Source organism: Panonychus citri, unplaced genomic scaffold (assembly GCF_014898815.1).
Source record: "Panonychus citri isolate SS breed McGregor unplaced genomic scaffold, ASM1489881v1 Contig00122, whole genome shotgun sequence".
Taxonomy (NCBI): Eukaryota; Metazoa; Arthropoda; class Arachnida; order Trombidiformes; family Tetranychidae; genus Panonychus; species Panonychus citri.
In genome coordinates, this window is record NW_026515527.1 from 60,541 (window position 1) to 87,645 (window position 27,105).

A 27,105-nucleotide genomic window follows, 5' to 3' on the forward strand; every position below is an offset into this window, starting at 1 on the left:
CGTGTTAAGTTGTTCTCGAATGTTAGTATTGGTATTCAAGAGGCTCTCGAAAAGAGTTCAGCTAAATACTTCGTTACTCGCAATGACATGAAAAGTTTCATCATTCCGAAAGCTAATTCATCAGTTAGTTTCGAGAGTATTTTTAATGGAATTCTACCAAGGAGAATGATTATTGGATTTGTTGGTGATGACTATGTTAATGGTAAAAGTGTTAATGGACCTTTCTTTTTCTCAAGTCAAGACATCAATTCAATATCTTGTTCGGTTAATGGAAATTTAATTCCTACAAATAACTACAACCCTGACTTTGAAAATAATCTGTACATGAAAGAGTTTATCGGATTGTATAGATATCTAAATCAACATGAAGGTGTGCCGATGTGTGTTATCTCGTTCAAGGAATATAAAGAAAAACATTGTTTATTTGCTTTCGATTTATCACCTGATGTTACAATTGGCGGAGAAACAGGAACATTGAGTCTATTGAAACGAGGTAATATAAAGATTGAAGTTAAGTTCAAATCAGCAACTACAAGTCCTGTTCATATGATTGTTTTTGCTCAATTTGATAATCTGATTGAAGTTGATAAGTATCGAAACGTATCAATCGATTGGTAATGGCTTTAACAACTTGGGATATTCATAAATACATGAAAAAAAATCTATACTTTGGTGGTGTTGGTCCTATTGATCGTTTACCGGTGACATTGATAGTTAAACCGAGATCATTCATAGTTAATTTAGATGAAAGTTGGAAACCTGGAAGTCATTGGGTTGCAATCTATTTTCCTGTTCATGGTCCGGCTTTTTATTTCGACTCATATGGTCGTTATCCTCCCGATACTATCATTAATTTCATGGATAGAAATTCCAAATTTGGTTGGAAATATAGCATTAGAAAACTTCAAGGTGATTTATCAACCTTGTGTGGTTATTATTGTATTGTTTTTCTCAAGTTTGCTCCCAGGTATAATGAGTTTTTTGAAACTTTTAGCGAATGTAATAACGATAAAATATTGAAAAAATTTATTTAAATGTAAAAAATAAAAAATGATAATAAAAATGATAAAAATGATAAAAAAAAAAAAAATTAATCAGTTTCCATTATATTGTGGTTTCCAAATGCATAAGTATCAACTGCATTTATTGACCAACGTTTATCGTCCAATGGTGATAATGTCACTTTACGTAATTCAATTCCATATATTTGATGATTTCTACTTTGCAATCGGTGCATTGTATGTTTGAATGTTTCTAAATTATATAAACATGTTAAATAATCTTCTTTGATTATTTGTTGTTGTAGTACATTTTTTTGTACTCCTTTTGCTGTTTTCTTTTCTCCTTCATCACTGATAATAATATACATTTTTGGTTTAATGGCAATAACTTCATGAATTGGTTTTCCGTTCATTTCATCCTTAAGATATCCCAACATTTTCTTGTGACGATTTGACTGGAGAGGATGATCTTTTGGGTAGTCACAAAAGTCCATTATATTTTTGAAATGATCAAGATCATTGTAAAAGTTTTCTGTTTTTATGTGGTATATAAATGAGTCAGTGTCAGTGTAAATAAGCTTGATATTAGATCCATAATGTGATTTAAACGTATCATAGTGTAGTTGATACATCAATAGCTTTGCATATTCTAAAACGGTGAAACCGAGATGAATTGGTTTGTCCAACACAACAATATCTTTTTTAAGTTTGAAAATCGCTTTATCATCATCCAAGATCATAAACTGATCAAATAGTGGGTTTTTTGAATATTTTTTTGCTATTTTACGATTGAGGACAATTTTTACTTTTTGATGTTTACGTTTATCTTCAATACTTTTTCCATACAGAGAGTTAACCATCAGCTTGTATAAATCTTTTTCAAATGTGTTCTTTGCTTGTTGACGTTTTTGAGTACACATCATTATATATGGTTCCAACCAAGCTGTCTCAGTGAATTCAATTATACGATGAACATGTTTTAATTGGAGTCCTTTTTCCAAATAATATTTTAGATTTTTATAATAGATGATATAGTTATACTTATCCATTAAATTTGGCACTAATTTCTCACTAGTTACATTTTTACGTCCTTGATCTCTTAGAAGATTTATCTGTTTATGTTGATATGGACTCAATTGGTTTTCATTTATCTTTATCTTCTCAGGTGCAAGAGGATAATCATCATGATCATCGTGAAGATGTTGTGGGTAAATCAAATCAACTTCAAGGATGTATCCTTTATTTTCTGATCCTGAAATTATTTTATCAATAATCTCAGCAAATTGATAATTTTCAACCCATTTGAAGTTATGAGTCGGTAACTTTTGTTTCAAAGCCCATCCGTATAAGTTGTTCACATCGAGATAGGTGATATATGATCGTTCCATCAAAGGATTATAGTTAGGTGTATCTGGATTATTTGCCTTTGCGTGGTGAGAGATTGCGCATGATATTCCACCACGAATACCTTTTTCAATCATCGTTATCATATCAATATCAGTCAATAAGTCCAGTCTGGCTCTAGTTTTTCTTAGAGCTGCATTCCATGATAGTCCTGGGATTGATACAAAATGAGCTGGATCGAGTTCGAACTCTTGAATGCAGTTTTTTCGAAACGTTTCAAATACAGCTGCTAAGAGTGTGACGTCAACTCTTAGATAAATGTCTTGAAACTCTCCTAAGTTTCGACACTTGAACTCATCCCATATTGTTAGTAATCGATCATAAAGTTGTTGATCAATTGATTTGTTTGTTAATGATGAATAAAATTTTTCAATTGGAGGTAAAGATTTATCTTCAAATTTAGACCAATCATCTATATATTCATAAGGCAAAGCTCCTTTTCTCAGTAAATTGTCGATTTTATAAATAGGAAAAATCTTCTTGAGATATGTTCTCTTGATATCATCGTCCAGATTTGACGCTAGAGTATCCAGACTAGAAGCAAGAAAAGCATATGAATCGATGAAAATGAATTGGTTCATGAATATAGCTGAATATTTTTCCATAGTATGAGGAATAACATCAATATTGTTGGTGTTTGTCCTATTAATTGCTTGGATAATCAAGTGACTATCGAAATTTTTTAGATTGTGAAAAACAACGGGTATTTTAAAATTCCAAAAAAGTTCAAGATTACAACATTGATGAGCAGCACCTCTTATCTCGCCTGTTAGATGATGGTGATCACAAACACGTTTATCATGGTCTTTGAAAGGAAATCCGCATATCCAACAATACTGCGATGCACTCAGAACTTTCATGTGTTCCTCTCTGGTTATAGAAAGAGGTTTTTTGTTCTCTTTGAAAGATTGGTAAAGTACTGGTTTTAAGGAATTCAATTCATCTATGAACTTACTACTATGTTTTGTCCACGATAAAATGAAGAATGAATAATATCTTGTTTCCAATCAACGACAATAAGACCATAACTAGCGATATGACTTTGGTATTCAAAAGTGTTTTAGCAGATTCGATATTAATTGGTTTAATTAGTGTCTCAAAATCAGCATACAATGAATGGATATGGTTGTAATGCTTTCCATTTCATGAAACCAATTTTGCTTGATTCATGTGGGATAATAACATGTTGATCTGAACTACATGTTTCCAAATGTTTCTCAAGTCTTGAAAAATTTTAAATCCAACAAAACATCTGTAACAATGATATAATCCTGATCCTTGTTGGTTCAAAAGACGGTTAAAATTTTGATGAAATAGTAATGACCTTGAAGTAAAATAATTTGATTTTAATATCGAATTTGTATTTACTCAACTGTAAAGGTATAATATTTGTGTCAATATCTAATGAATATATGTTGATTGAAATTTCATTTAACCGCTCAAACTTTGGAATATCAATTATGTCAACAAATCCTTTGCATCCATTGAAATTATGTTTGTGAATGTGTTCTTTATAATGTGATGTTCTTTGTGGGTTATCTTTGTGTTGATATAATGCTGCTAGGACTGACCACATGAAACAATTTTCTTCGCAGTCAATCGAGATTAACGCCTTTTTATTCTGTATCCAATCTGGTAATTCTAATTCACGACAACCCCCACTTTGAGGAATAAACTTTGCAATACGTATTTCGATTGATGATATCTTATTGATTGACCAACCGCTACCAAGATGAGTAAATGTATCGATTCGATTATTCACCTCATCTTTACATTCGTCAAGAGTTATGAATATATTATCTCTTAACGTAATTGTCTTCATTGATGATGTGAAATAAGGTTGAATAGTTTTTTCACCGTCTGGTTTAGTAAGAAGTCCATTAACACAAACTTGATACTTGAAAACACCGAGATATTCAAACACATAAAAAAGTAAATCTTCCATATTAGTTCGTTGATCAATAAACATTTCATTTGTATCTCTGTAGGTTAAATTATTCACTAAATAAATTAAGAGAAACTGTCGAAAAGCACTTTTCATAATTTTATAGGGAGGAAAATCTACTAAACCATAAGTTTCAGTAGACTGACACTGTTCAATATGTTTACGAAAGTTTTTCTCAATCTTATAAGTACGTTTACACTCAAAGCACTTAAATGAAACCATTTTTGTTGAATGAATGATGTTCGAAGATTGTCTTTATATATAATACAACATGATATGGTTATTAAAAAAACATTAATGAAAATGAATCGATAATCTATACAATGAAACAAATTTTATATGATTGAAGTTAAAATGAATCGATTATCTATACAATGAAACGAATTTTATGTGATTGAAGTTAAAATGAATCGATTATCTATACAATGAAAAAAATTTTATGTGATTGAAGTTAAAATGAATTGATTATCTATACAATGAAACGAATTTTATGTGATTGAAGTTAAAATGAATTGATTGCCAATAGATGTTTAATTGAATCAAAACGAATTTACGATTGGATATATGGGTGTGTTGGTTGTTGGTGATGAGTATAAAAGACGTTGAACAATCTTAGTTTCGATCATTCATCATCTTCATCTCCAATAAATCACTTAAAATGTTTTATCATTCAATTTGTGCTTACTTTCATTTCCAAAGTTGAAATGATGAAATTGAAATTGCAATGAAATCAGGTGATCAACTATTTCATGCGTATTCAAAAGTCAACTCTATTGTCTATCGTTTTCTCTTTGGTAATATTCGAACCATTTGGTCTGAATTATGTTATCTTCGCCATCTCCGCAATTCAACCTGTGAAGAGGATAAAATTTTTCACTTTGTCTACCTATTCTGGACCTGTATAAAGAAGGAAGGACGATCTGTTATCGCCTGCTTGGATAGAAGGTCAAGTAATCTATTGGAATTGTGGGGTATCAACATACGATTTATCTACGAAAGGATTTGATTACAATGATCTTAGTGTTGATTGAAGTTTGTCCATATCTATAAAACAATGAAGAATGTTCATTACCTGTAATTGATAGACTTCATTTTGTTTATGAGCTCTATGATGATACATTGATCAATAATTAAAATATGAATTATTTAATTTTTTGGTTTTCCCGCCATTTATAACTCGGTAAATGATGATGAGAGAGAGAGAGAAAAAGAAAGAGTAAATTTGTGTGCCAGAAGTGGTAATATTTCACTACTTTCTAATCTGATTGAATCAATAGGTTTCGAAATTTCAACCTTAGGCGATTAAAGTTTCTTTTGTAGATTTTTCAATTGTTCAATAAGAACTGTAATCAAATCCTTTTAGTAATTGACTTAGAAACATGAGTATCAGTTGGAAATTTCAATTTCTATTTTCCGAATATGGAAAATCTTGTTATTTTATCTCCTTCTTCGATATTTTCAGGGAGAAATCTATTTACCTGTTACCTTTTAACACATTCAATGTCAGTTCAATTCTAAGACAAGGAAATTACAAAACTTCCGGTGATTCGAAAAAGTTTCAATGTAAACTCAAATCTACATGATACTTAGAATCGAGAAACGAATTTTTTTCATCACAAATTACTATTAATAAAAGAAACTTGAGTTGAAATGATTTCCTGAATTTCATGGAGTTGGAAATTGGACAGAGAGAGAGAGAGAGAGAGAGAGAGAGAGAGAGAGAGAGAGAGAGAGAGAGAGAGAGAGAGAGAGAGAGAGAGATTATCATTGGAAATACATTACAAGTTCCAACTATTTACTGAGTAAATATCCTCAGGGCAAATGCAAATGGAAACATTTTATATCATCAAGTGGGTTAATTATCCTTTTGTTTAAGAATTGATTTCAGTTGGATGAATAAAGTAAAAGAGTTTTCATCATCTACTTAATTAGTTGATCAATCAATGAATAAACTCCCAGTGAAGCAATTTAAGCTAATCAATTGATTCAATAGTTGATAATATCCTTAATTATCAATAGATTTCGTGATATAATTAACTTATTATCAAAGCTAATTACTTGAAGGTATTGAAAATTATGTAACATGATCTCAATCAATACACAATCATATTGATCCAAATTGATACTTTTTTTTAATGGTTGTCTATTGAATCCCAATCAAAGCAGATTAATTTGATGTGGTTAAGTTAATTTGATAATCAATACCTTATCTAACACTCATTAATAACTCTAGTTGATATTTTATCAATCAATAGTTGATAATATCAATAGGAATGATTTTCATCTCAATTAAACTGATTTAATACTTGTGATAAACTTTTGTAACAATTTCATAATAATGATTATCTTAATCTTAATAATCATTAATCCTTGTAATCAATGAAATTGTTATATACCTGGACAATCAGTTAATCAAGCTGATTAATTTTTCTCAAAATAAATGGATTAATAAATTTACCGTTATAATAATTTGTCTGGTATTGAATAAAAAACAAACATCAATTGAAAAACATTTCATAATTTATTGAGTAATTTTTGTAACTGGATTAATCAATCAAGGTGAAAATATCAATAATATGATTAATTGAATAACATCAACTGAATATGACAGTTTGATTTAGTTTCAGCTCAACAATTAAAATCAATCAGAATCAATAAAAAGCAATTAGGCTTAAAGTTGAAAGAATTCCAATAATCCAATCAATTTAATCAAGATTTTTCCTCTTCTAATTGTTTATTAATTGGATAATTTTCAAACAATTTTAATCTTTTAAATCAGATAATCGATAACAATTTAAACTTAAATTCTTGTTGATCAAAGTAAATTGAATTTCCCGCCTTTTTTTCAAACTCATTTCTTTTTCTAAATGTAAACAGATGATTTGAAATTAATTGTTTTCTTTTCAACCAAATTAACTTTTTAATTAATTATTCTGGTTTTTAATTTTCACTTAATAATAAATTCAGTATGTATCAAGATTGTATTCTGATCCTTTTTATATCCATTTTCACTGCTCTTCTAGGTGAAGGTTAGTTTTCCTTGTCTTGGTTTTCATTTACTCTTTTGGGTTATTAATTTTGTAAATTGATTCTTATGATTTTCTGTCAACAAATTAAAATTAATTGATTTTTTTTTATTTTCCTGTCTTATTTAGCTCTTACCTGGCTTATGGTTTACCGAACTGAGAAGTTTAAAAAATTGAAAGGTGAAGTTGAACGACAGTGTAAAAGATGTAAGTTTATATTGTATTTGAGAATTTGAGTTCATTTTTCAAATTTTCAAATTCTTCCATTGGAACTTTTTGGTTATTTCTCTCTCTCTCTTCATTGGTTTATCAGTGGAAAAGAAGAAGGAGATTATCGGTGAATCAAGTGATAAACAACAGAAAAAGAAATTGGAACGTGAAGAGGAAAAATTAAAGAATCATAATCGTGACCTTTCACTTGTCAAAATGAAATCCATGTTCGCTATTGGTTTGGCCTTCACGGCTCTTCTTAGTATGTTTAATTCAATGTAAGTTTCTCTCAATGCTCACATTTCATCAGAATTTCATCATGAAAGTCATCAAATTTTCTATTAGTTTCGATGGACGGATTGTCGCAAAGTTACCATTCGAACCAATTTCATTGATCCAAGGATTGTCTCATCGGAATATTTCTGGAAATGATTACACTGATTGTTCTTTCATTTTTTTGTACATTTTGTGTACCATGTCAATACGACAGGTAAGAATAACAATTAGTCCTAATTAACGAAGGAAAACCCATGTTCTATTCTATGAAAAATTAATTTTTCTTCTTTTTCTTTGAATAATATCTGACAGAATATTCAAAAAATTTTAGGATTCGCTCCATCGAGAGCCGCAAGTAAACAAACTGCTAATATTTTCGGTACAGTCAATACAACTCGATGATTTAGTAAATTAACTAGGATAGAATAAGCAATTATATCCAATAAATAATTTAAATTTTTCTATCAACCAATTGAAGACAATTGACTTGACAATGTTTTCGTCAAACTAATATTGTCATTTTCATTTGAAATTTGAGCTTACATTTGGTTTATCAAGGAGAAATGAAAGATTCGTTAATTTTATTGGATTAAAGAATCAAATCTTCATAGACTTTTTCTCCAGAAAACATTCTCTCCCAGGAGAAAGGTAATAAATTAAATCCTAGCTCTTCGGGATAGTGACCTTTCAATTGTAGATCGGCCATTGCTCGACCAACCGCTGGAGCCATTTGGATACCATGTGAACCGAAGCCACAAAGCCAAGTGATGTTATTGTAAAAAGGATGATTTCCAATGATCGGATTACCATCGTAAACATTTTCATCGCAATAACCAGCCCAAGCAGCGACCAATTTGACCTTTTGAAATCCTTTAACCCGATTCGATAAAATTGGATGAATTACTTTCTCAAAGAAACTGTAATCAACATCCAAATTACCAGGATCTGGTTCCTCTTCCTAATCAACATCAGAGAGAATTAGTTAGCCTACAATTGAACAATTTACATAATAATGTACCTTTGTTGGACATTTAGTAACAATAAAGTTTCCACCTAAACCATCCCGTCGGCAAATTACACCGCTTGGGTCAACTATCACAGGAAAATCTAATATTGGAGCATCCGGAGCATTGAAAACGAAAACGTATCTCTTTCTATTTATGAATAAGAGAAATTTTTACATAATAATTAGATGAAAATTGGTCAATAACAATCAATTGTTACCTTGGCATAACTGGTAAAGGAATACGTCTTAGACCGGGCGTTGTTCCGATTCCCAAAGTCTCAGCGAGTACCCTTGATTCGGCACCACAGCAAACTATACAACGAGCGAACGATATTTGTCCAATCTCATCGTTTGGAAAACGTATCAGGGCATTATTACATGTTTCCATTGGATCGTTTAGTTCATCTCGATAAAATGAAGTCGGAAATGCGACATTTGTATTGAAATCAAAAACTTCCCCTTCCAAGAAAGTTGTACCAAGAAATTCAGCTTTACCCTTTAACGCAACGAGAACCGGATAAGGATCAATCCAACCTTCATCTTGTAAACCTAAGGTGGCGAAAACGATTCCCTCGGTGTTCAACCAGGGGAATCTTTGACTCAACACATTTGGCGATAAAATGTCAACAAAGGCTCCACATTCAGTCTGTGTTTCATGATATTTGATGAAATTTTCAGCTCGAATGGGATCGACAAGGAACATGTACCCCTGAGGATGGAAATTGAAATCCGGTGGATCGGCATTCATCATACTCAAATGATCCTTTGCCTGCCTGTAAAATTGAGCTCCCAACGCGGCCATTTTCACATTAGTCGGGTGGGAAAACTGTTGTCTAATACATCCCAAAGATAAATTAGACGCTGCATGTGTATACTAAAGATGGAATAACAATTTCATGATTAGAAAAAGAGAGAGAAAGAGTACAATTCAATTGAATCAAATTAGAATATACTTACATTATAATCTCTATCAACAACGATAATTGAAGTGGTTTTACCCCAAATTTGTTGAATGAAAAAGGCAGTGGATAGACCGATGATCCCACCGCCGATAATCAGGAAATCACAAGTTTCAGGATAATCAACTAAAGGCTTTTTCAGTACATCTGCAAGGGTTTTGGTCCAATCCTTTTTAGAATCGGTTAATGAGGAACTGGGAATTCGGGGATCAATCGTTGTGTGGAAAATAGGATAACGAAAGGTAAAATCAGTTTGCGGCTGAAAAACAAATGATGAATCAAATTTCGGTGGTTGTTTCACAATCTCTCGGTATTTGGCTAATCGGGCATCGCGTTCGGCTGCAACCCATCGAGGTTTACTGTTTACATTTAAATCTGAACTGTCAACATGGTTTAAATTACTGGAATCTTGATTGTTTCCATTGTTTTCCGAACCTGATTTTGTATCATTTTCATTGATTCCTTTGTCTTTTTGTTGCTCATCAATGGATTCACTTAATCTCCTTCTCGATCCTTTAAGTAACGAATTGAAATGGTTCAAATATCTTCTACCAGCTAAATGACGGGTTAATCCGGGTGACATTTAATCTAAATTTGAATGGAACAATTTAAACACCAAAAAAACATTTAAAAAAAAAGGAAAAATAAAAATCAATGTAACTATAAACAACCACGAGTTGGTGATCAGCTGTGAATGAGATTCTCAAAGTCACCTGACTGGAAAATGTAAACACTAATCATAACAATTGAGATTTCCTCTTGTTTTTTGATTGTTACAATTAGAAATATATTTTTCTCTTAAATTGCTTAACAATTTTATTCAAATCAACAATGATCAAGTAATGAACTTTTTGATATAAAAATACAAAGTTATAAAAGTTGAATACAATCAGACAATTTTGTGTCTACATGGTGATGATAAGACTTGAATTAGATTTGTAACTGATTTTTGATCACTAGAGACTAATTAAAATATTATTGATCACTGATCATCATTTTAGATGGCAAATCTATTAAAGTAACTGGGTTAGATTATTTGGCGAGTCTATTGGCCATAATTTAAATTGTGGTTTGAATTTCAAATAACATGTTTCATGTTGATGGAAATGAAAGTGAACATGAAAATTGTGATGAAAAGTGTTGATTTGATGTTCATTTGTCCGATGTGTCTAATGGATTCCATGGGTTTCCTTTTCAACAGAATTATCTCCTTGTGGTGTTTGATTGATTAAGAAGATCCCAAATGGAACCGGCTACTTGCATCAACCTGACAATTGGAACTCTTCCTGCAACAATTTGGAGTAAAAGTGAAACAACACTGCGAACATATCGATGAGAATTGGCCATTACCGTTGGATCTTGAATTTCCATTTGATTTGTCATGAATCTGATCACATTTTCAACAATTTCTGTGGAAACCGGTCGAACTTGATTAGTATTATCACCTTCACCTCTTTCACTTGCATCAGAGTAATTACTTTCCATAGAATCAGATTCACCTGATGGCTCCGGTAACGATGAATGAGGAAGATCAATGATATTACAGTGAAGATCCGATGTATTTGGAGATTTGATTATCCTATTAATTGACCTTCGAGCTTCCAATCCAATACCAGCATCTCTCATAAAACTATCAGTTAGGCCTTTCAATTGGTCTATATTATTAATCCCAAGACGCAATAGTTTTTCAATATCTTCCTCGTGGACTCTTCCTTTACGTAGTTTAATCAACCATCGAGGTGGAGTGATTTGATTGAGCTGTTCAATGGTCAAAGTTTGCACATTAATTGGTACAATTTCACCACAACTTGCTCGTAAACTATTGGTCAAGATGATTGGTAACCAGGCCGATTTCACGGACAAAGGACCGAAGGCTCTTTTCCCGTGTTTAACCAGCAATCTATCAACTTGATCGATATTAATTTCGTTTAACAAAACATGATCACCCATTATTTCATTACAATACCAGTAAATTCACTTAAAGAAAACAAAAACTCTAAACAATTAAAATTAATCCAACAAGAGATTAGTAAACAATTTGGTCAAAACAAAAAAAAACGCTTTTAAAGAGATGACCAAATGTTCAAAAGTAAATCAATTAGGCGCCAAAATGAAAAATCTACAGAGACATCAAGTGAATTTTAATCGAACTAATTTTCGATTAAAATTTCCAATCGAAGTTGAGATTTGTTGACAATTTACTTATTCTCATTGAGAAAACAATTAATCACAATTTAATTTCTCTTTATCTTGTTAATTGTCTTGCAATGAACACTCTTTAAACTTGAGTGTCAATTCAATAAGTCTAAAAGTTAGCAAGTTAACAATCAAGTTATTGATCATCAATTGATTGATTGGTTAGTTGATTGTTAGAAAAAAAATTTTTTCTATCCACCAATTCACCAATTGTAAACCTCAATTAACAGCAATTAACTATTAACACTAAGACGATAAATGAACAATCAATGATTACCTTTTTATCTTATATATATTTACTTAATTTGATTGATTCAAAGACAATAAACTTTGATTACAATTAAGATGAAGTTAATTAATTTTCCATCAATAATTAAAGTCTCTTTTTTTTCCCCGAGAATCAATTTGATTATGATGGTCAACCAATTAATCTCTTTGAAGATGATTAATTCATAATCAGTATCATGTAGTTTAATTATAAATTGATGGTTGATTATTATTAATATAATCAGGCCAATTTATTTTCCCATTAAAAATAAACTTTCATTAAATTGTTGCAGGTTAATTTTGTTTGTGTGTTGATTACAATTTAATGATGAATAAGAAATAGATTTATTCAAATTAACTGAAAAAAAAGCTTAATTGTAAACAGAGGAAACTCAATTCATCACAATCATCTTAATCATTTGTAATTCATATTTGATAACCTTAATTTATTAATGATTATCACGGATTCATGATAACAATTTAATGTTTATTGTTATAACAGTAATCAACAATTACCAACAAGAGTAACAGTTAAATCACAATTTAATAATCAATAACCAATTGTTTTATGACCTGAACAATTTATATGTACAAATTTAACAACAACAAATCAACTTGAATCTTAATTGTGATCAACAATCAATCACTCAATGGGAAACCTTGTTACTCTTGTTGTTAATTTAACTGGTTAACAATTTACAATTATTACCTGGATCCCAATTGATTGCTCATACAAGATTATCAATACTGATTAACCATCACAATCAATGTTAATCATCAATATAATTAACATGAGAAACTTTTAATTGTTCAACGATTTTAATTATTACCAAACTTTTTTTGCGCGAATTTTTTTTTTCAAAAAAAAATCTCAACTTTCTCTTTTTATATTTACATTTATTTATTAATTAATTAATAATTATAATGGGTAATTGTTGTCAGGGAAATTTAGGTTTGATTGAAAAACACAATTAAAAAATATATTCATTGATATAATTAAAGATTCAATTGATTGTAATTAGAATCTAATTTGCTTTTTGATATAAATCGTTTCAATTTCATTTCTTTCAAGCTGAAATTCAATGGATCATGATTGATGGAAACGTTAATTGTAACAATCATTAAGATGATAACGATGATGATGATGATGATGATGATGATTCTGATGATTTGATTGTATACAATTGATGAGATGTAATCATGATAATTTTACTAATTAGATTTCGCAACATTTTCAAGTTAATTAAAACGGCGAATTAATTGAAAAATTAATCTTCAATTGTGTTCCCATGTCGTTGATTATTTGCTAATATCAATTATAATCTTAAATCTGTTAATTGTCCAATCAAAGTAATTAAAATTAGATTTAAAAAATAAAAAGTTTTTCCCTAGAAATTAATTAAGGATGATAATTGTTTGGAACCTCAGATCCAGGATAATTTAATGTCTCTCTCCATGCCCTTAAATCAGGAGTTGGAAGTGATTTACATGGTACAACTGGATTTCTGTTGAAATTAACGGAAAAAGAGTAAAACAATTAGTTAATCATGCCAACAATCAGCTGATGATGGAAAGTGAGGAGAAAACAATTAAATTGATGAAAGAATCAAGAAGCAAGAAAAAAATCACTTTCAACTTGAATCAATGTCTCAAACTGTTCAAGCAAAGTAGATGAAGAAAAAAAAAACTTCAACTGATTAAATTACTTTAACAATCAGAAAATGTATTAATCATCACATCGCAACAATTTAAATTGTGTTGAAACCATTAACAATCACGATGATGATAAAACTGTTTCCGGATTAGTGATGAAAAAAAAAGTGTTCATCACAGTTAACAAGTTAATCTTTCTCTCATCAATTGGTTAATTTGATTCAGTTCGAAACAATTTTTGATTATTTCCTTTTCTACATTTAATTATTCAAACATTTGTCCATCTCTCAGAATCGTCTAACTGTTAATCACTAATCATAATGAATAAATTTCCTCAACTAATCTACATATAGTGAACCTTTCTCTCTCTCTCACTCACTCATCTTAACCATGATTAACTTGATTGTTACGATTAAATGTATGTTAATGGTGTTTTTTCGTTCATCAGTCTACACACAAACACCATTCAAATGATGATCATTTCTAAATTAACTTGATTCAGTTTAACATCTTTTCCTAATCATTTTAATCACCATTCGCAACTACAATAAATAAACACGTTTTGATGAATTAATTTGGTACGAGATTGATAAGCGTGAGGCATGAGTGCGTGCTCGAGAGTAATATTAATAATTAATATTAGATGATATTCTCGTGGTAAATAAAAATAAAATCTAATTACTTTTCAATTGGATGAAACAATTAACACAGTCAAAGGAAAAATACAAACTTACAATTTGCTTCTGAAAATTTACCGTTACAATTTCCGTTCAATGGTTAATAGTATTACAATCATTCATAAACCTGTTCTCTTGCATCATGTTGTTGTTGTTGTTGTTGTAGACTTTTGTTTTCTCTTAACAATCAATTTTAATTGTTAACAATTTAGCTTAATTGTGTTCTTACCTTTGTGATTCTCCTCGGAATACATTTTTCTGGATATAACTCAATTTGTCACTATTGGCACATAAGATCTGAGCGAATGTTGTTTTCCTAAGTTCTTGAAGTTGATCTGGAAGAGGAGAAAAAATTTTTCACAACAATTAGTTAATCATCTTTAAATTGTGAGCTTTTTGTTAAGACAACAATTAGTTGATTAGTTTGGGAAATTTTCATCCCAATAAACTTGACAATGGTTGATTAATATTATAAATATAATTGATGCTGATTGATTGGTGTCATTTAATGATAAATAATACTAACTAACTAACTAATCAACTAACTACTGTCTGGAGAGCAATTTAATAATAGATTTATATTGTAACAATTTAATTTATACAACAATTTGATTGTTGGTTAAGTAAAACCAAAAGTGAAAGGGTTCATTGAATTAACAATTGATTATATAATTGATTTGGAAAGAAAAAAAAAGTTTCAACTCAATTGATAATTTTAATTCCTATCAAATTGATTAACTAAATTAACTAAGTGTTTAGATTTTAATCAAAACGATTCTCAAATATTTTCATCATCATTCAAATTAATCTCATTGATTTTAATCATCACCATTAAAATAAAAGCTTATAATTAAATTGCATTCTCGTGGCTTCTTTATCGGGTCAATCAACTGATTAAATCAATTGTCATAATCGGTCAGCAATTAAATTAATCTTGTTAATCTCTAATACACCCTAATCATATCAAATTTATACATAATCCAATTAATTGTATCGATTACTATTAATATCAAATAATAATATAATCAGATAATATTAATTGTTAATCTATTTCTTAAGCTAAATCATATTTGAAGAAATCATTTTGAGTTTTAATTGTTGTTAATGATTATCAATGTGATTTTCATGTCATACTTTTTTTTACAATTAACCTGAGGGTAAAAGGAGTTGAATGAATTAACTTGATTTCATATTCATTCATGACTTGTTACTATTTGATTTGTTTTTACTTCACAATTAGTTTATTTTAGTTGATTAAAAGTTAATTACCTGGTGAAAATGATCCAGCTTGATCACGATGTTCAAACCAGAAACGATCACCAAATTTAAGGTTGTACATTTGAATACCAATGACACAAGTGAATGTTGGTCCAACAGCAGCACCAGGTAAGGGATATTCAGCTAATCCAGCTGAGAAAAGATCAATATCATGAACAGATCTAAATAATGGATGAGATTAAGAGAGGAAAAAAAGGTTAATCATTTGATGGTCAACTAGAAAGTAATTAGTTTTCATTTACTTGTAAAGATTTTGGAATTTAGTTCGTTGAGATGTGGGCATATATTGATCCAATTGATGCCAATCGTAAATTTTTTCATCGAAACAAAATTTAAGGTAAGAAGTGTAACCAGAGATACCATGATCTCGACCTCGTTGAATATTAAACGCTGGTAAATCAAGTCCATAGGGTGAGTCCTTTGGTCGGTATAAGTGATTCTTCATATCTTGTGAGATGAATGGATCACGATTCTGTGATGCTTGGGAAACTAGACCACGAATAACGGCATCCAATTGACCATGATACAAACCGAATGGAGTGAAAAAGTTTTCCCTCAATCGATAACCTGAAGGTTTACCATTCTCAAGAATCTCAGCGAAAACACTGTTGACCAATGAATGACCAAATCTAAAAGCAGCTCCAGCAAATTCATTGATAATATTTGGATTAGTGTAAGGATCGTATTCAGTAAAACCATAGGGGAGAACGTAAAGTTTCAAGAACTTCATAGCATCAGGACCGATAATCAATGGAAGCCATTCACCAAAGGTAATCATCTGAATCTGAGCGACATTGATTCGTCTAAATTGAGTGAAAGAGAGAGATAGAAGATCAAAAATTCAAATGATAATCATTAATTGTCTCACAATCAAATTTGGGTGATGATTTAAAAGGAAAAAGTATTTGAATAAAATTAAGTGATAAAAACAATGAAAGAATCGCAATTTGTAAAGGTTGATGATCAATCTTTAGTTGGGTTGATTTAGAAAACATGATTTAAAACAATACGAGTTGATGGATGATCATCATACTCATAATGATCAATGGAAGAGAAAAAAATTAGGTTAATCAATGTATTGGTTTAAATAATCAAATCTAAATTGTTTTCTTCTTCTTCAATCAGTTTCCTTAATCAGGATTTTCGTTCATCATTTCATATAATCACAATCAGAATCCAAATAATCATGTTCAATGTAATTGCGTTGGAGGTTTTTTTTTGTTCTGTTGATAAATTTACTGATTGTTGTTTCTGTATTTACGATAAAGTCTTAACTCTTTACCGGTCTTTGCACAGTTAGTTGTGATTTTGAGTTAATTGTTAACCGTTAATTTGATGTAGTGTATGTTTACCTTGCTTCCTGGTAAAGTCTTTCACCATCCCAGTGTGGGTTGATTGCTTTTAATTCATTGACAATTTTATTATGTTGACGGAGGAAGACAACATGAAGTGAGGTAAGTGCTGGATGTTGATTCACACGTTTGTCACCTTGATTTAGATAAATGAGAAAAAAAATACGATTTCATTACGATTTCAATTCCAATTTTTCATCATCATTATCAGAATTATCATCTTACCTGCTTTGAAACAATACATGTTTTCTGAAGGTTTACTACATTGATCAGAATCGGGCTCAGGTGAATGAGGTAACAATTCACCTCCATTAGCATCCACAGAGATGTGCATTCTTCCAGCTGATTAGAAATTAATAGATATATTTTTGTTGATAACTTTCGGGTTCTCTTTAACTTACCTGGTCCAGATCGAGTCCAAAGTGATCGAGTTTCATTTTCCATGCTTCCATAGACCATGGAACCATCGATAAAGGAGGTGATTTGATTCATTTGCTCTCTTGGTCCTAAAGAAAATGCATCCGATGGGAAAGAGATAAAATTCAATTAGATTTCCAATTGATTGACAATTAATTAATAGTTACTCACCTAATTTACATTGTGGGCACATTGCAGTTCGGACAAAATTAAGACAATACTCATTGTATCCACTATAAAATGGATCCTCCTTTGGAACCAAAATTGGGTAACATTGAGGGTGATTATTTGGTGATGGTGGACAACATTGGATCATTTTACCATCCTCTGTGGAAAAAGGAAAAGGAAATACAATTATTTGAGTATTAATTGTGATATCGATTGGTTGATATTGGGAACTTCTAACTCACTTGTTCTTGAACTTGGAGTGAAGGCAATGTCATGGGAAAAAAATTGACCATATTGCATAGTCATGTGGGTGTAAGTTGCAGGGTAGTTTAGATCCCGATGAAGTACAGCTGATAAAACTCTTGGGTTGGGCAGTAAACTTCCGGTCACTGAGATACGAGGAGCTGATAGTCCATCGGCATATGATGGAGGAATCAATCGAGTGAAACAATTGAATGGTGTTCCCCAGCTTGGATTGTGAAGATTATTACATGAACCGTCAGAATTTCTGAATGGTTTATATGGATCACAATGGAAATGTTGATCTTCCTTACAATTGGCTATTGCTTGTCGTGTTTCGGGTGCCACTAGTTCAATACGTGCTAATGCAATTCCAGTTGCAGCGGGTACAATTGGATCATAGGACATACTTTAAATATAGAAAAAGTTATCCAGTTAATCATCTAATTGTGAATCAGAATGAATCGTTTTGAAACAGAACGGAAAAACTTACTTTCGAGCAAGAAGTTTACTCATTTCTTCAAAAACTTCTTGGCGCTTTTCTAAATCATTTCCTCGTTCTAACGTTGTAGTAACTGCTTGATGACGAGTAACAGCTGATTCTTTACTCATATCAGTTATCAAACCTGTTGGAAGAATTAAAAATTTATCATCAATAATCAAATCGAAAAACAAAATCGAAAGTTATTCATTAATAATAATCAAATTAATCAAATATCGAAGCGAAAAAAAAATCAATCCAAGAACCGGAACTACAAAGATTAACTTGATATATATATATCAAGAGATGAAAGATTAATTATCTAATCAGTTAATTATGATAACGATTCATTGAGAGTGAATAAATTTCATCAAATGATTGGAAAAAATTTCCAATCAAAAATGAAACTTGAATTTTCAAAGGTTAATCATGTTAATTAGTGAAACAATTATCCATCTATCTTTTAATTAAGGTGATAGCAAAGACGATGACATGATAATTACACAAGATAAAGGAGCCCACCCATACACGAATATGATTATTAATCAGATAATACAATTAATTAATTCGTGTTAATCCTTAATCCTGTTAATCGATTGAGTGAAAGAAATTGGAATCATTTGAATATAAGTGAAAAGATATTAAGTCGGCGGAGAGAAACAAAAAATCGAGGCCAAAATGTTTCTACTATTATGGTTGTTTGATTTGTATATTTGTTTGTGAATTAAAAATAGCCTCAAGAGGGTTAATCAAAAGTGACCATCATCATCTTGACCATTCACCTAATCAACAGGGCAACAACAATCACAATAACAAACTAATAACGTTGTAATAACATTATTAACTAATAATAGATTCATGATAACTTTGAATGTTTAACTGATGAGACAAGTTGTTTGTTGGACAATTAAATTTAGATGACAATCAATTTTACCAATACAAACCAATTGGTGCTGCTGTTGATTGTTAACAACAATTAACATTTGATAGGGTCAAGTTTAAGTTTATGTCAATTCAATGGATTTAATCAAGAGAGAGAGAGAGAGAGAGAGAGATTATTTAATTCTATTAATCAACAATTAACAATTGATTTAGTATTACAATAAACAAATTGTGTAACAATATAATAATGATAAATTTAAACAACATTTCAATGGTAATCAAATTTAATTGTTAACATTTCTCTCAATGAAATCGGTCAATTTATCAACTGCTATTATTATTTCAATCAATCAGTTCAACGATATTTTCATCATATTGATTGATTATTAATTAATCGAGATTAATTTCAATTACTATTTCATCATCTTTTAATTTTAAATAAATTGTAATATTGATTAAATTTCAATTTCTAATCCTGATTAACATTCTGAATTACAGAATTAAATCTCAATTCAATTTAGATTCTAAATACAAGTTGAATATCATCATCATCTTCATTTTTACATGATCATCATCAGGCTTAACATAATTATCATGATTATTATTACTTTTGATTGTGTTATTAAAATAACCATCATCATCATCATCATTATCATCATGATAATTTACATTAATAGTTAATCAGTTTCAGGTAAAGGTAAGAATTACAAAAAAAAAGTTCCGTTATCATTCATGTTGAATTTAAATGTTTACTTTTTTTCATATTGTTATCTTAATAATGTTGATTGTTGTACAGTTAATTTTAATCTTACCTGTTTATTTAATCAACATGAAAAATAATATGAATCATATGAGATTGGATTAGATTGACCATTGAACTTTTATATTATTATTATTATTACGTTAATATGGTTAATTTTGATTGTGAAAACAAGATCATGGGAAGTAAACATGAATCTTTATCAAAGTAAATTAAATGTAGCAAAAAAAACAATGATGAGGATGAAAAAGAGATGAAGACAAGTAATAATATCCCCACGCATCATCATCATCATCATCATCATCATCATTATCTGATTACACTGAGCAAATACTTGGACATGATGATGGTCCAAATGAGACTCATCTTTATGTTATATATTCAACGTTGAATAAGGTCAAAATTTGAGCATCTTTTTTTTTAATTGTTACCTGTAATTCACAATTTAGGATTAATTAACTGGACTGGACTGTTAATTGCAACTCAATTATCGAAGGTAAAATAATTATTCAATTAACTGGACAACGGAAATGGTTATTAGTTGGATACTTCTAGTTGATGATGAGCAACAATTAACTTTACTCTTTTTTTTATAATTAAACCTTCATTCACCTAAGGGTCAAAATTAATTGTTCTTGTCAAAAAAAATGATATTAATTAATAACCACTAAGGTCATTCAGTGAAAGTGACAATCCAACAGTTAATATCTTTACTAATTCTTTGTGTGTCCTCTATGGACTTGATTGACAATAACTACTAATTAAAGATTCAAGATCTATTAATTAGTATTTGGAAAACTTTGTCCAGTTTTGAGATTCAAGTTCTTGACCAATTGGATCAATTTATCATCTCACTGACCATCTAATGATAACACGTATTTAAATTACCTCTTTATACTTTTTGATATTAATTATTAAAGAATAGAAAAGTTTTAATCGGATTAACTGGATTAAATTTGTTAACGAAAAAAGTTATTCCAAGAAAAGTTAAATTGATACAAAGACAAACAGATTAACAGATTCAAAGGTTGTTGATTGATATTATTTTCTAAATCAAGATTAAGATTAGGATAACAACGATTGATTTACTAATCACTTTGCCAATTGTTTAAATTGTTGTGATTAGGTTTTCAATCACAAACAATGTTAAGTGAGAGACAAAATGATAATGATAATAATAGTGATGAAGATGAATCAAAAATAAACACCTAATACAAAAGAGAGAGAGAGAGAGGATGAAGAAGATGAAACTGAAAATGATGAGGATGAAGATGAAGATGAAGATGAAGATGATGAAAGTATGGCCTACTGTGATAGATTTGGCGAAATCAGTTTTCCAGGTCAATCGGTAGTTGGTACAAATGATTAACAAGGCGTCGATAAGTAATAACAATATTAAGATGGAAATGAGAATATAAAAAATGATGAGAGACTGTTAATACTTTGCCGTAGGAGCTTTAATCATAGGGAAATGATTAAGTAATAATCATGCTGATCAACATGATCAACCGATCAAAAGTGATATATTGACAGATTAATATAACAAGTTGGAAAAGTTAATGAGACACAATTAAAAAAAGTTGATTTTTGCTTTTCTCTTACACATAAGACTAATCGTAATAATTATCGTCGACATCATAATGTCCGAATCGTTTTTGTAGACTGACCTTTAAACCGATTTATATATATACTTATTAATATATATTCTTATTGGATATTATTATTATTATTACCATGATTACTGTTAATTGTAAACTGATTAACATGATTAAGTAATAATCATTTGCTCAAGGGTTTGATTAATTAAATCATTGGGATGATTTGTCTTAATCTTTTTTACTTTCTTTTAATATATTAATATGAATGGAAAAGTATAAAAAAAAAGTTGTTAGTAATTTAAGATTGTGTCTCAATGATTAGTTTTAATTGTGATGCTCATTTTGGATCAAATTAAAAGTTAATTGTGATATAAATTATTCAGACTTTGGGTGTAATTTATTTGATTTTAAAATTTTTTTCTCTCTCTCTCTCTTCAACTTTTCAATTACGATTTTTAACTTTTTAATTTGATTGTTGATTGTTTCAGTCTAGATTTATAATTAGTATGATGATTATGATATTAATTCCTGGTTGATAAACTTGTTGACTTTATTTAATTTGATTGCAATTGAAAAAAAAAAATCTTGAGAATACAATTAGTGGTTAGTTAATTGTTTATCTAAAATTAAATTATTGAGAAAGTTAATTTCTTTTCCCTTTGACATTGATTGATTTTCATTTTAATTGTTGATTAATTTTCCTTGTAATAACTCTTAACCAATTAATCTTGTAAGGTCAATTAGTCAATAAACTAATTGTTTATAATTTAATTGTAATAAAATGATGAAGGTTGTGAATCTTCAAAATGGATCAACAATTAGTAAATCAAATCAAATTAAATTTACAGGAAGAATAAACTTTTCTTCAACAATTAACACAAAATCATCTTTAATTCAAACACTCTTATGATGTATGAATTAATCAACGTAATTTAGCTAATTAATTAATCAACTTGCCATTTAATTTAATTGACACTGATTTTCTAGCTCTCTAATCATCATAATCAGTGAAATATTGAAATTTAATTGTTCTGATTAACGATTGATTTGATTTTCTTAAAATTGGATCAAACTCTTGGATTAAGGTGAGATTATCATGATAGATTAATAGTCTTACCGTCTCTTTCAAGATTGGCCTCGAGTTTACGTCGTTGAACGACAATGTCCTTGGCAAGGTGAAAAGTATCTTCGAGTTGAAGTGGACTGAAAACCGGCGATAAAATGGACTCATCATGATTCTCAGGTGATAATCGACGAGGAAGTAATATTCCGTTAGAAAGAGTAACAGTTAATATTAAACATATGAAACTTGGAGTAAATTGTTGGAACATGTTTGATGTTGGAATTGCACAAACACTTTAAATTGATTCGTAGAGATGTTGTTAATTGTTAGATTGTTATGATGATGATGATGATGGTGATGATGCTTATATGATCCGGCGAGAATTAAATTGAAACACAATTTCGTTGTTTGATTGTAATTAAGACAGAGAGCAAAGAGAGTTACAGTGAATCCTCAGAAGGGAAAAAAAAGATCCAGATTAAAATCTGGTTACAATTCCATAATTGGTCAACATTCACTGATACAATTGGTTAATCTCTATTGGATTAGGAGATAGATTAAAAGAAGAGATTAGAAAATTGTTTATATTAATAACAGAAAAGAACAATTTAATTTACAGTTATAAGTTTTTACTTACGTTTTCGATTCATACTAATGGTCAAACGGTAAAGTCGAAAGTGGACTTGATTCGCGATTGAGTCTGACTATTCTTACAGATCAGTGTGAGAAAGAGGGAGGGGATGATGAAGATGATGAAGATGAGAGAGAAAGAATAAGAAAGAAGAAGAAGAGAGAGAGAGAGAGAAAGGAAGATGACGAAGAGAGGGAGAGAGAGAAAGAGTTGCGGGAGTAAACCAAATTTAGGCTAATTCGAGATGAGGCCAAGAGAAAGCGAACATGATTTTTTTTTCTCTTGAAGGAAAGAGAAAAAGTAAGTAAAAAGATGATGACGAATATGAAGAGAGACTTGTCTTTCTTTTTGGCTCTTTCTTTTTCTCATCACGTGCTAACGAACATGAACCCGTTCGGACAACGAGTCCAACAACAATCATAATATGAACGCCTACTTATTATCTTTAACTTATCTCGTAACCTTTTATTGTTTCATTAATGTTATTCAATTTTGTGAATCACAAACAACAACAAACAACAATTAATAATCAATTCAAAATTAAAGGAAAGTGAAAATTAATCAACAATTAACTCACTTTATCTGATATCATCTTGGATACATTATCACTTGTCCTTTAATTATCATAATTTAATAGCAAATCTTTCGTTTAACTATTTCGAAACAATTTAAATCTCTTAGATAACTTTTCTAATATTATCGTTTAGTTAATCAAATTAACCAAATGATTACAATCAGTTGATAATTTTAAAGGTCTTTTCAGTCATTTAATTGCTCTTCATTAAGAAAACTGTAGCTCATTTGCTGTTCGTACAATCAGATACACTTAATTGTTACCAATTTTCACGAACTATTTCATATCTTAGTGATCAACTTTTCCCCGTTCGAATCTTGATCGAGACCAAGAAAGAAAATGAATTTAATTCCATTGAAATTTTACCATCTACAAGAATCATCGATCACCTTTTCGAACTCTCAATTCTCTGAGTCAACGAAAAGATCTTCTCACCATCATACCAATGGAAAGTTTCTCAATGATCTGAGGTCGAAATCTAATTGTTCATCTTTCCCCACGAATCTCAAACTCTCTCTCTCTCTCTCTGGTTCCTATTTTTACCTGAACTAAAGTTCAACGCAAATTCGATGTTCGGCCTAACGGAACTCGAACCAGGATTTCGAAACCAGCAATCAGATTGAAATTCTCGAAACAAAAAAAAGAAATTAACAATTAAGGAGTAAGTTACTTATTCTTTTTGCTAATTCTAATTTGATTAAGAGATAATCTAACTCATCACTCAGTTAATTATTTCCTTAAACCTTAAGCTCTATTGGACCTGAAGTATTACATACACATCCCAATTAATTAATTGTTACTTATTGTAACTGTTAATTTAAACTGATTACAATTTATTATATTTTCCTTGTTTTAACCCAAAATTAACATTAACATTGGGATATTAAAGGTGTGTGAGCTAAATAACATTCACTTTCACTTCATTAGTTGATTATCATGATAATTATAATAATTTTCAATCCAGTTCATCAATCATGTTCATAATGATAAACAGGTAAGAAACAAAAACTAATCAAAACTTTACAGAAACAAAACTAAATTAATGATGAAACTGATTGAATCTCAATACAGCTAATTGTAAACCCTTGCGGACACATTGAACTAAATTAATAAAAAGTGAAAATTATTTATTATAAATGAGTAAATTGTTGATAATTAACGTTTATCGATCGATATTAACAAATTAAATCAATTCATTATTTTCTTTCTTCTTTTTGATAAACAAGGAGAAAAAGTAATAATAATATTAATTGTAAATATCGATCTTGAACTTATCCACAATTTCACATTTATTTTCACCTTAATTTCTTGGCAACAATCAATCTAATCATCATCATCATCGACACAATCAGTAACCTGATCGTCATTATCGAACTTGTTTTCATCTTGTTCTAACTCGAACTTGACCTTATCCCTTATATATACAAACTAAATTTCCAGGATTAGGATAATCCGGTGTAAATCATTTTTCCTCATCCTCATCGACAATCAATATCCAATTGTAAACAATTAACATCCTAAGATAATAATAGATTGTTAGATAGAATCACCAATCACTTTGAAAATGGTTAATTGTTTCAAATCAAATTTTGATGGATAACTTTGCTTTTCTTGTTGTTGTTGTTGATTAAAACTCAAATCAAATCAAATCAAATTGAAATTGCAATTGATTTGCATTAAACTTCATTGATTTGATTCAGTTTTGATTTTTATCACTCACTTTTTTTTCCCAATCATTTGCTCAGAAGAAGCAAAAAAAATATAATATTAATCAACTACTTTGATCATCATGTTTACCATGAAAAAGTAAATCATTTTAATCATCATTTCATAAGACAATCAGTATGAAGAAAAAAGTTGTTAACATAAACCATGAAATGAATTGCAGGAAGTTTAACTAATCATCTTCATCATCACAATAATAATCATCTTCGAGATGATGATTTGATTTAAAACTTGTAACCAACTTAAATTACCCTAAATTTTTATCTTCATCATTCCTCATCATTTGACCCAATTTCAATTAATATTTTCTCTCCATTTCTATCATCATCATTTTCTCATCATTCACTTTCACCTGATCATCAGCAAGTTCCAATTATTAACCATCATGAAACTGAATTTAGTTACAATTGCAAAGAGAAAGATAGAAAATTATTATCAAATCATTTTCCTTTACAAGATGATAATCATCAATTAAGATTAAGATGCAAACTAATCCATAGACATAAAAAGGATTAACAGATTAACGGATTAAATGAGTTCTAATGAATTTTTTATCACACATCCAATCAAATGGTTTCCGTTGACAATAAGTGATGATGATGATGATTAAATGATGACTGAATCTATTGTTAATTGTTGTCAAATTTTACCTTTTGTTACCACATTAATTGTTAATCATTAAGCAGCTTTGGTTAATCAACAATTACCTTTTTCTCATTAAACTGGATTCCCAAAGGTAAATTAACCCAAATTTTTGACTAGATTATTTTTAACACTTTGTCCTGGTCACTCGGTAAGTTCATCACTGACCTAGCACGTTTTTAGCGTCCTAATCAGCCCAACAAAGTGGACAATTAATGTCACTTATCATGTCCCATATTCACCTTAATCTGTAAACATGAGATGCCCATTAATATGACAATTAACAAAACTCAGCTACAAATTAAATCTGCAACGTTAATTTCATTGAGACAAACAAATATTAATACAAACCTTATGATAAATTGTGTTGAAAAATGTTTAGAAACAATCACAATTAATCAGCTAATTAGATTACAATTAAGATCTTGTTTCCAACGGAAACCCAGCCTATCATCATCATTATCATCATGATTAAGATAATTAATGATAATTTCAATTCTAATTGTAAGCAACAATTTAAAAGGGTGAATCTGATAACCGTTAAGGTAAAACAAATTTCATCAAATTAAATGAAAGGAACAACAAATTTTTTCATTTCATCAAGTTGATCATTTGATTTGATTAATAATCAAATGTTTTGATTACGATTGATGATTGAAAATGACCATCAGCTG

General features: G+C 29.8%; 3 protein-coding genes across 3 annotated transcripts; 1 reads left to right on the plus strand and 2 right to left on the minus strand.

The window, feature by feature from the left end:
* The first annotated feature begins 7,218 nt into the window (after window positions 1-7,218).
* Window positions 7,219-8,474, plus strand: LOC128390513 (calcium load-activated calcium channel-like). The gene is made up of 5 exons (XM_053350247.1): window positions 7,219-7,379; window positions 7,506-7,583; window positions 7,690-7,864; window positions 7,932-8,076; window positions 8,175-8,474. Exons 1-5 carry the CDS (start codon window positions 7,319-7,321, stop codon window positions 8,262-8,264), a joined length of 549 nt encoding a protein of 182 aa, XP_053206222.1. The 5' UTR covers window positions 7,219-7,318; the 3' UTR covers window positions 8,265-8,474.
* Window positions 8,407-10,547, minus strand: LOC128390512 (FAD-dependent oxidoreductase domain-containing protein 1-like). Its single transcript, XM_053350246.1, has 4 exons — window positions 9,826-10,547; window positions 9,087-9,742; window positions 8,881-9,016; window positions 8,407-8,820 (listed from the first exon to the last, which is right to left on the minus strand). Exons 1-4 carry the CDS (start codon window positions 10,408-10,410, stop codon window positions 8,452-8,454), a joined length of 1,746 nt encoding a protein of 581 aa, XP_053206221.1. The 5' UTR covers window positions 10,411-10,547; the 3' UTR covers window positions 8,407-8,451.
* Window positions 10,548-13,166: 2,619 nt separating this feature from the next.
* On the minus strand, window positions 13,167-23,653 carry LOC128390515 (peroxidase-like). Its single transcript, XM_053350249.1, has 12 exons — window positions 23,497-23,653; window positions 22,914-23,396; window positions 18,569-18,701; window positions 18,078-18,484; window positions 17,839-17,994; window positions 17,652-17,756; window positions 17,476-17,592; window positions 17,251-17,386; window positions 16,141-16,701; window positions 15,890-16,059; window positions 14,850-14,955; window positions 13,167-13,795 (listed from the first exon to the last, which is right to left on the minus strand). The coding sequence occupies exons 2-12, from the start codon at window positions 23,125-23,127 to the stop codon at window positions 13,690-13,692; spliced, it is 2,211 nt and encodes a 736-aa protein (XP_053206224.1). The 5' UTR covers window positions 23,128-23,396; window positions 23,497-23,653; the 3' UTR covers window positions 13,167-13,689.
* Window positions 23,654-27,105: the final 3,452 nt, after the last annotated feature.